This window comes from Octodon degus, unplaced genomic scaffold (genome assembly GCF_000260255.1).
Source record: "Octodon degus isolate 3935 unplaced genomic scaffold, OctDeg1.0 scaffold00020, whole genome shotgun sequence".
NCBI lineage: Eukaryota > Metazoa > Chordata > Mammalia > Rodentia > Octodontidae > Octodon > Octodon degus.
Genome location: NW_004524596.1, coordinates 15924069 through 15935109, shown reverse-complemented (window position 1 = coordinate 15935109; position 11041 = coordinate 15924069). Strand labels below are relative to the sequence as shown.

General features: G+C 42.9%; 1 protein-coding gene across 1 annotated transcript in view; it reads right to left on the bottom strand.

Moving 5' to 3' along the window:
- Positions 1–776: 776 nt before the first annotated feature.
- Socs5 (suppressor of cytokine signaling 5) overlaps positions 777–11041 on the bottom strand; it is a 64526-nt gene continuing 54261 nt past the window's right edge. The window contains exon 2 of the mRNA XM_004627680.3: positions 777–3863. Within this exon, the coding sequence (XP_004627737.1) occupies positions 2241–3851 (1611 nt within the window). The 5' untranslated portion in view covers positions 3852–3863 and the 3' untranslated portion in view covers positions 777–2240. The remainder of the gene's footprint in view (positions 3864–11041) is intronic.

The window sequence follows — 11041 nt, the reverse complement described above, 5'->3', positions numbered from 1 at the left end:
ATCTATAAAACTAAAGTTAGAACATCAATTTGCTACAAGCATATAAAAACATCAAGTGCTTCCTTAGAGTTTCAAGTTACCTCTTCAAACACCATCTAGTTTGCATAAACAGCCCTTCTCCAATAATCAGCATGGGCTTTTTTCTCTCAAGAGGTTTATTTTCCAGGTACATCGTAAGCTCAAGAAAACGAAGCCAACAATTGTGCAGTATAATTATGTTGTAACAATTTAATTGACATAATGCTTTAAAGTAGGTTTGGATGAAGTTCTCAAACACTTTGGTACATGTTTAGGGGCTTCTACTAGAAATAACAGAAATTTTAAGTCCCTTTAATCCCCATCTGCATTAAAGTGGACAAGTCTTTGGTTACAGGTTCTACATTTTGGGCATTTATTATCAACAAAATGGTCCCCAAACCAATAAACAGTGCTGATGCATGTTGCTTAGCCTGTTTCTAATGCAGCTGGATGCTCTACGTACTCATTTACTACACCACTGGTGGTCTGAATCTTTCATTTGTAAGCAGAGAAGTCAATACCGTTTAATCATCTCTGAAATTTTTGTTGTAACCTAAACTGTACAGTAATTTTCAGTAACTATACTGTTCCACAGTATATGTGATTATTAGAAAAACATTAAATTTAATTAGCTTATTCTGGTAAGTCAATATTAGACTGTAGCTAAATCTGCCTTAAATATAGCAGGTTGTCAGATAAACCCCAGACCATTCCATGTAAGGGAGAAACTGTTGCAAGTGTATAAAACAGCAGATATACAAGGAGAACACCAAACATACTTTATTAGCACAAAAAAGCAGCCATGACAAGGCACAGCAAGCAGAAACATACGTTAGCAGTCAAAGGGTTAGTGTTGCATACAAATATAGCTTCTCTCTTTTGCAGCCTTGGCAACAGCCGTAGGGATATAAAATGACCTTCTGTAGCAACTGGGAAGGAAACTAAGGACACTCGCCAGCGGCACAGCGCACGTTGACCAAAGGACACAGACGGGATTAGGCTACTGTAGTGCAAATGTCTAGGACAGAACTGGAAACTCAGTTCGGCACTAAGCAAACACTAGAACTTGGTAATACTTCCCAAAGCGCTCACTGAAGTAGTGTTACATACTATTCTAAGTGACAAAAAGGTGCTGAGTAAAGTTATTTACAGATACAATAAGTGTACAGTACCTTTCAAATCTGCACTTTAGGGTTCAGGTTTTTCCATGAAGAATTAACTGCACTGAAGTTCTATAAACTATACGTAGACAATTCAGCTATAAGAATTTACAACAAAGATAAATACTGCCCTCCAAATTATTAATTATAGTTTAACAATAATCTCAACATCAACCACTGTAGTTACTACTATCTGACTTGTTGGGGCAATTTCTAGTCTCATTTTCTTCATGGCTTATAAACTCATTTTGGGCACAGGAAATGATCCAACTGTAATGAAATAATGTTTAGACTGCACATGTCAACATAAAAAACAACAAACCCACACACAGTACTACAATTGCAGCAGCTATCCAAATGCCTGTTTTAAGTCAAAGCACTCGTTGAAAAAATTAATGCCTAGGGCCTTTAAATAATATTTTACTACTAAGTTGTGTAAGTCTGAAATTTTAAGAATGACTATTTAGAAAACCTGGTTTATTTAACAGTACCTTTTGAAGAAGCGAATAGGAGACTGACTATAAACTCTATCAACACTTAAGTGAACTGCACTATGCCCTTGTGGCCGGAAAGTTGCATTTTTGTCTTTTCCTAAAAGGAAGGCAGTCTTATTTTTTTGGACTTCCAAAGCTTGGATTTATAATAACTATAAACATCACTAACTTTTGGAAGGTAATAGAAAAATTCTTAGAAAAAATAATTTCAAACATCAGTCACACTGTTGGAATACTCATCTAATATTAATAATTTGTTCTTTAGTAAGAAATAGAATTCTTCATAGCAAATGCCCCAGAGTTGCCTCACTCACTTACTATAGACATTAAAAACCAAACTGTTAACTAAGCCAGCAAATGTTTTCCACTGTTTTACTGAACGCCTGCAGCTCTACCAGTTGTCTCTGTAGGCACCACGTTTCTCTGAGTAAGTAACTGCATCTGATAGACTAGGAATAGCTGAGCCTACAGACTGCATGGGAGAGCCTAGCACGGATGCTGTGCTTCTGGGAGGAGTACTACGCACGCAAAAGCAAGCCTGGGTAATGCCCTTTGGGGACAGAAGAGCTTACTTTGCCTTGACTGGTTCTCGCTCTAACCAGCGAACCCTAACCTTTTGTTTATAGTGATACTCTTTTAAAAAATCCTGTAGCATCGACGGCAGTGGGAGCCCATCAATCCCATCGTACGTGGTGCACCTGCAGATGACTGCGCGGCAGATGTACTGCAGGCTAAAGGGGAAGGTCCTGTTCAGAGATATAGTGAGCAACGGTTCAAAAAACATGCAAGAACTGGGGTCTTTATAATGTTCTAGAAGTCCTGTTACAGTCGAGGAGTGAAACACACACGGGTCATGGGCGTCAAAACTGAAGTTGTGATTCCACTGTTCAATCCGGGCATGCAGGGATCTGTTGTAGCGGCGGAAGCTCACAGAGAAGAGGTAGTCCTCTTGTGCAGAGTCCCTGAGCAAGAACGTGCCTTCAGGTTTCCCTTCCAGAAGGGCTTCTGCTTCATACCGGTCCATCACTCCCCAGTAGCAGGGGTTCCCTGTAATCTGAAGCAGATCCGGCACGAGGCAGTGTATGTAATCAATCTGCGTGTGGACTTTCCAAGCTCCCTGTCTGCTGACGTGGCCGTGGCTGTCTCCAGACACCTGGCGCTGCTTCTGCCTCCGTGACTGCAAACACAGGGTGGTCGCGTCCTCTTCTGAGTCACAAGTAGCTTGTGGAACTGCAGCACTGTCCCCACTCATTTCTGTCATTCCAGGAGCTAACTTTGGTCCCAGTTTATATAAGGGATTGACCTGTGCAGTAGCTTCAAATGTGTGTATTTGTGCATTGGGAGGGGGATCCACCCCTTCTTCAATACTAAGCCGTCTTCTCTCTCTGAGCCTATCTTCTTCATCTTCTGTAGAAACCAAGGATGGATCAAATGTATCAAAAAAAGTTGAATGTGGGCTCACAGGAGCTGTATGCTGTTTAATCAAATGCCATTTTTGTGCTAAATCTGAGCCAGCAGGAAAAGGGCATTTCTCAAGCATTAATTCAGAAAGATGTATTTTTCTTTTATTGGAAAAAACGGGCTTTGACTGCTTGCTGTAAGTTCTCATGGGAAAACACAAGCCCACAGTGTCCTGCAGCCTCTGTCGCAGAGAGCGGCTCCCAAGCGTTCTGCTGGAAACACTGTCCATGTCATGCACGGAGCTCACGCCATAGCGCCTCTCTCGTCTCTGCAGTCCACTTCGAGTTCTACCAAACTTTTTATCAGTATCCAAAGAACTCTGGGTCTTTGTGGAACAGGAATGCTTTTTCTTCCCACCCCATGGCGCATGTCGAGAGTAGGAATCTCTTCGTGCGAGTCTGGTTCCTGGAGTGACACATGAATCGCTCTCTTTCTCAATGCTAATTTCAACGATTTGAGGGATTTCAGCTGCACAGTTTTGGTTTCTCCTTGAAGAATTCTTTGCAGGACTTAATCCAAGCTGTAAGGCAACATTTTCTCTTAAAGAACTGCTCTGCTGCTGAGGAGCCGAGTCTCCCAGACCAATGCTTTTCTCTTTGACAGACAGACATCTGTTGGAGTTCATGTCCACACTTTCACTATGGCTTCCTCCTTCATGACTGAAGAGATTCTGACATCTGTATTTGAAGGTATTCCACATTTTCCCCACTTTATCCATTGATTATAAGAACTAGAGAGAAAACAGAAAAGGAGAACAGTCAATCAAGAGGGCCGCGTGAAGACGAGGCCGTGCTCGCCCTCTCCCCTTCTCGCTGGGGAGGTCAGCACCGGGTAGGAATGTGCCTGCTCACCTGGTGCCGCAGCCACTCTGTTGGGGAGTCATAAAGCCACCAGGCCCTGTTAGTGACACTGACCATTAGCCAAACTGTCCCAACTTTCCACTTACTTTCAGAAAGAATACTCAAAACCAAGGGAAAGGAAAGAAGCCCTCAGTTCGACTCTGGTTTCCTTCTCCCAGGGATCAAGTTAATTTCAATATACTGATTTTTTATTTACTTACTTTGAGTAAATGAAATATTGCCTCACATTATGTCAAAGGAAAAAAACATGCTGCTGACACAATTATATTCAACCTCTCCAAAGTTATAAAGATTAGGACATCTGTGTTCTAATCATTACACATTAAAATTAGCTCAAAACCCAGAGTAATTTTCCCAACTGCTTTTATCAACACCTTCCCCAGCATTCTAAAGTTTTGGCCTGTTTTTTTTTTTTTTTTTTTGGGTGGAACTGGGGTTTTGAACTCAGGCCCTTGTGCTTGCCAGGCAAGCGCTTATTCTACTAAGCCATTTTCCTGGCCCCTCTAAAGTTCATAGGTTAAAATCCTGTATCTTCCTTCTCCACTACATAATATCAAATTTTATTCATAGTTTCGAAGAAGTGGTCTGAATGGCAGAGAAACTAGGAAGAAGAATATAATATTTAGATTTAAAGGGAAAGGTACCTTTAAGCTTTCTAGTTGTTAACCCTGGAAGACTGAAAATGGAATATTGGGGGCAAAAAAGTTACACTAGAAAAAAACAAAACAAAACAAAACCTGAAGGCACTTTATGGTACTTTACTAAAAAATTCTTTAAGACTACGTAAGACTACAGAGAACCTCTTCAGGTGCCATCCTCCCTCCTTCCTGTCTGCAGTCCAGGCTGCACTTTAACGATGATCCCTCGAGTGGGGGGACTACATGAGCGCACCACGACTTGTCCTGCTACTTTGTCATTCAATGCATATGGTGCTTTTTAACATTTTCAGAATTTTTTGTTCCTATTCTCCACAATTCAAGATCAATGAGGGAAAATGACATTTTACAGTGGTGAATCTTCAGAGCTGATACTTCCATAATTTTGATTTTGTTACAACACATTTTTAATGTATTTTCAAGACAGTGACAAAAGTTGAGAATACAAAATAAACTTTCCTTAAAATGAATTACATGAAGAATGATCAAAAGTCCCAATGAATGTTTATTTATTTTTAAAAATTTTATTCATTTTTTCTTGGTGGTACCAAGGACTGAACTCAGAACCTCGCACTTGCCAGGCCAGTGCTTATTCTACTGAGCTATCTCCCTGGCCCCCGATGAATGTTTAAATTGTACAAGTTACAGTAAAAGACACATTGCCACTGAGCCCCTTCTCCCCCTGAACACTCACTCCTTCCTTCTTGCCGCTTTCTGAAGCGGTGCTGGAGGTCCTCACTGTGTCTTTAGTTGTGCTGTCACAGCCACCGGAACTGAGTGAAGACACTGACGTGATCATTTTGACTTTGCAGAAGAGCCAAACGCCACATGTCAGATGCTGTGAATAAGGCGGCTGACGACACCACGCTCTCAGGAGCCTGCCAACCCAACAGACAGCCGCTGGCAGCAGCCTTCGCTGTGTGTATATAGTGACACCTTGTAAAGACACCAAAGTAACCTCCAGAACTGCCTCAGAAAGTGGCACGATTGAAGGTATAAGTGTGTCTGAAGTGAGGGGAAGTATTCTGAAGGGGGTTAACAGCAATGTGTTTTTTAGTGTAACGCATTTTAAAAACTGAAATTATATTTTGATCGCCCCGTGTGTATCTTCCAGTTAGCTTCTCGGAGACAGGGCTCTTGGATTAACAACACTCTTCAACTAACGACAATACAAACATGTAGAATTTATGTCTACACCACAAAACATACTTTTGGATGACTTTTTTTGGGGGGTACTAGGAATTGAACTCAGGACCTTGCACTTGCCAGGAGGATGCTGTATCACTGAGCTATATTCCTGGCCCAATTTATTCTTTATTAAAAGCATAGTACTGGATACATGGGAAGTTTGAATATGTTTTAATAAAATGTATTAGGTGGAACTATTAAATGTCAGTGAGCTCTTAGAACATTTGCCTCCTCCCTCCTGCACACATTTTTTGTAACCTTAGATGCTTATGTCTTGTTGTAGTCAGGGTTTGCAAGGAAATAGATTTAATACAGGATACATAATTTATAGGATAATATTCACCCAAAGAGTCAAGCACAGAGGAGTACAAGCGATCTGTCCACTTGCCAGAGACCCAGAGAATCCGGCTGAGAGCCGCCTGGGTCCCACAGCAGTGTACTGCATGAGTCCTGCTGGGGGCTGAGCGCCCACGGCTGTGTCTCACGCAAGTCTGTATCAAGGATTTGCACCGGGAGGGCCCAAAGGTCAGTGGTGGAAGCTGAAAAGTCTATGCCAGCAGGCTGAGGGATCTGCACTGGAGCAGGAAGCGAGGCTCAGGGTAAGGACCAAAGCTCCCCTGAGAACAGCCGGTACCGTCAGCAACAGCTAGGACTGGAGCTCCTCCAACGATAAGCACAGCTGAGTTTACAGCAGCCGCCAGCAGGACAAGCTCGTCCAGCAACAGCACGCATCTTCCTCTCTAGTTCTCCTTTCTGGTGCTGGCAGCAATCCTCAGGTGGGTGGGTCTTCCACGCCCAAGCAAACCACCTAACCTAGTTCAGCTGGGTGCACAAGGTGACCATTAGTGCATTCACCACATATCTAAACCTCAAATATTCCTGATAAATTAAGATGAGTGGCTCGCTTACAATCCTGTTATGTACAGCCTAATTCTGACTAAGTCCTTTGATGACTTCACTATCTTTGTACATATACAGTACTCTTCTCTTATCCTGATTCTTTTGTATTCTAATTTCTTTAAATTTTTTATTTTTACTTGATTCATGTATAGTTTAAAGGTTAAATACTACTATAGGGCTTCTAACAAAAAATAGCATCACCCACCATACTCTTTCAATCAATTCCAGAAAGTTAAATTGTTTTAGCTATTTCTGCTGGTAATTTTTTTCTAGATAATATACTCACTGTCATTGATTTTTTTGCTTTTAAGACATTACTGATTTCAAAATATTGAAGCAGTAAAAAACATTTTGGTTAAGTTAGTATTTATGGTTATCATTGTGACCATGTATTATAGGATGTTAAGCCACTTTTCTTTCCTGTACAGTTGATTGTTCTTCCTAGAATTACTGCCTCTTTTCATTTGCTTGGTGTTCTGTCTACTGCATTCTTTATCAAATTTTACAGAATTTTAAAACAGCTTCCACTAAGGTTGAACACCACCCATACAGTCCCACCCTGTGGCCTCCCCTTCCCACTATTCTAGCAACTCCCCTTTCTTTTTATAATAAGAATGTTCTACTTCATCCTCGTGGTTTTCATTCTCTCAGAATAGAACGCGAGGTAGGAAATAGCGGGGTGGGAAACAACGTACCTCCAGGTCTCAAGGCTATCACACGTGATTTCTAGCTCCTGGGGAGCTTGCTGGTTAGCTCAGCTGTTTAGAGCACCTGCTTGGGCAAACCCAGTCAGGCACAGGTGACACCTTGGTTCGAGTCCCAGCTCCACATGTTGCACCAGACCTGCTCTTAAGGCTGTGTGTGTCCCCTTCTAGCTCCTACTGTAGATGTCTGGTAAAACCCTAAGTCACACCGATTTTATAGTCTGCTGAATGTGAGGTTTCATGTTCTGCAAAGCTGGAGCTAGTATCCTCCCCTGCGTGTGGCCTTCTTCACACCTTGTGCCCAATGCCACCCCCATCACCACCGCTGCTCTCCACCTTCCCCCCCTCCTCAGAGCCCTTCCCGAGTGCTGCCCCTCTTTGACAGCTCTTCTGATTATCTCCTATTTCCTTCCATTTTCCTTTTTTTTTTTTTTTTTTTTTGGTGGAACCAGGGACTGAACTCAGACCCTTGTGCTTGCCAGGGAAGCACTTATTCTACTGAGCCATCTTCCTGGCCCTTGCATTTCTTTTCTTTGGTACTTTCTGGTAGATTTCTTTAGCTTGAATTTCCAACATTTTTATTGCTGTTATATTTTTCCTATCACATTTTTAATTTCTACAACTGTGTTCCTGTTCTCTGAATGTACTTTTAAACAGCATCCTATTCTCATTTTGTAGACACCTTATTTCTCTAAGGATGCAAACTTGTAAAATATTTTCATCCTTTAAAACACTGTTTCTGGGGCCAGGGAGATGGCTCAGTAGAATAAGCTCTTCCCTGGCAAGCGCAAGGGCCTGAGTTCAATCGCCGGTTCAGCCAAAACAAAACAAAACAAAACAAAAACAAAAAACACTGTTTCTTAGTCTGCTTTGTTCTCCTGCAGGCAAGGGCCTCCAGCCTCCCTTTCCACCCTGAGGCATTTCCTTGATCCCGCTTCAGGTCCGCACCACAGGTCGCCCAGGAGCTCAGTCTGCCAGGGTGGGGCTTGTCAGCAGGAGGGCTTTACTAGGAGGCAAGGAAGCAGTGAGCTAGTTTCTGTGTAGCAGGACCCTCCGAAGTTGGCTAGCTCCCGGGCGGTGAATTAGCCCTGCTCGAAAGGGCTGGTCTCCTGCCAAGGCAATATGCACCAGGCTGCCGCGCTGTGCGAACAGAGCAGCGGGCGGTGAGGTTTCGTCCTCAGTGTCCAGCCTTGTACCTATACTTTGCTTTTCAAAAGGTAAACTTACTTTCCAAGGTCATCTCACCTTCAGTCATGACACAACCTCACGGACTCAAGTTCTCCATGCTCTAAACCTCTAGTGGTTTTTCTTTTTTTTAGTACCAGGGATTGAACTCAGGACCTTGCACTTGCCAAGCAAGCATTTATTCTACTGAACTATCTCCCGGGTCCTAAACCTCTGGTTTTATCCAAAACAGAGGATCAGTGGTCTTCTTGCTGCGCAGGGTAAAGCAGTGGTAAGCCATGTGGGAGCCTGACACAAACAATTTCCAAACGTGCCTGCCCTCGCGTCTGTGGAACTGGCACCAGTTCATGGGCTTTGCTCTGAAGAGCCCCGGCCCGGGGTGGTGACGACCAGTGTGTGACTACTGCTTCTACAGCTGCGAGCGCCACACACTGAAATGGTAACATTCGGAATATAATTGGTTAAATGTATTGTTAAAATTTCACTTCTTTACTTTTATTTTTAAATGTGCCTATAGAGAATCTTAAAGTACATCTATTTAGAGTTCAGATTAGATTTCTACTGGAGCACACTACAGGCTGAGGGACAAATCCAATCCATGGCCAATTTTATGCAAACCCAGCTAAAAATACTGCTGGGCTTTGTTCTTGTGTTTTTTTTGCATTTTTAAAACTACCCCCCCCCACACACAAAGAACATTTGACAGCATCCACCTGTAGCCCTCAAATCTCAATATTTCCTATCTGGTTCCTTTCAGCAAAATTTTATTGATCCTTGCTTACAACGTATAAGACAATAAATTATACCACTCTAGACACTAGATGAACCATGGGCAAGATATCTAAAAGTTTCTCTTTGGGGCTGGGGGCTCAGCAGTGTAAGCGCCTGCCTGGCAAGTGCAAGGTCCCAAGTTTGATCCTCAGTACAGCATGCTGTGCCAGCCCCGAAACCAGGTGTGGTGGCGCACACCTATAATCCCAGCAATGGGGAGGCTGAAACAGGAGGATCACTAGGCCGGCCAAATAGCCCAGCAGACTAAAGTGCCTGCAAGCAGGCGCAGGGGCTGGGGTTCAAACCCCAGGCCTGCCATGCCAGCCCCAGTCCTGGCCCAGGGGTGCACTGAGACAGCAAATGTGCCTGTAATCCCAGCACTTGGGAGGCTGTAAACAGGTGGATCGCTACAAGTCCAATCTAGTAATGAGACCCTGAACACCCTGTAGACCCTTCCCTAAAATACAAAATAAATAAATAAATAAAGTTTCTGTTTATATATTTTATAGCCCTCTGAAGACATTTTTTTGACAAGCAAATTAGACTTCAAAAGTGACTGGCTCAGAAAGTGGCCAAATCTCAAAGGACTCTTTCTAAGCTACAGGAACGCGCAGGACACAAAGAAGACATCTGCACTTACTGGGACACCGAGGGCAGTGTGCAGCACTGAACCCCTGGTTCAGTTTCACAAACACACCATGAGACTGAGTTCTCCTGATCTGGAGAATGTTATCAAATTACATTGTGACAGAATAATTTAAAGAAAGGCTATTATGCTTCCACACCCCTTGGGGAAGCAAAGTGAACTGTTCTTGACATGGAATATGACGAGGGCAGCTACACCACTGGTGAAAACATACTGACAAACGTTCAGAGTGCGTCATTTAACCTAGAAGACATTTTAACTTTAACATTTACAATGCCAGATTTGAGGTCACCAGATTTGAGGTCCTTTTGTTAAAGTTTTCAGAAATGCATTTGAGGACAGAATTGAAATCCTCTGAGATCTAAATTACAGCTCTACCACTTTATATAATTAAGTACACAGAGCTTAAAAAAAAAGTGTTAAATTTCAACTGTATTCATTCTGGAGCTCATCAGCCATACACTTTACCCTGCCCTGCCCCCACCAGTATGGGGGCTTGAACTCAAAGCCTTCCCATAGATGGAGCTACGTCCCCCGCCCTTTTTGTTTGTATTTTGAAACAGGGTCTTACTACACTGCTCAGGCTGGGCTTGAAACTGCAATCTTCCTGCCTCAGCCTGGGGAGTGCTAGGAGCACAGGCACATCCTACCACCCATTCATCTTCTGCTTGGAACTGGGGATTGAACTCAGGTCCCTGTGCTTGCCAGGGAAGTGCTTATTCCACTGAGCCATCTCCCCGACCCCTACCTATCCTTAAATCTAACCAATTTTCTAAATGTTATTCCTTCCCCCAACAAACCATAATTTGAAAATGGATTTATAATACTTTTGTAAGTTAGATGGCTTTTGCTGAAAATTTGTATTTGCCAGGACAAGGTACAAAAGAATTAAGGAAAATTAGGGCTGGAGAGATGGCTCAGTGGTCTAAAGCACCTACTTAGAACAAGCTTGGCAAGGCATCAGGGACCGCAGTTCAATCCCCCAGCACCACATGCCA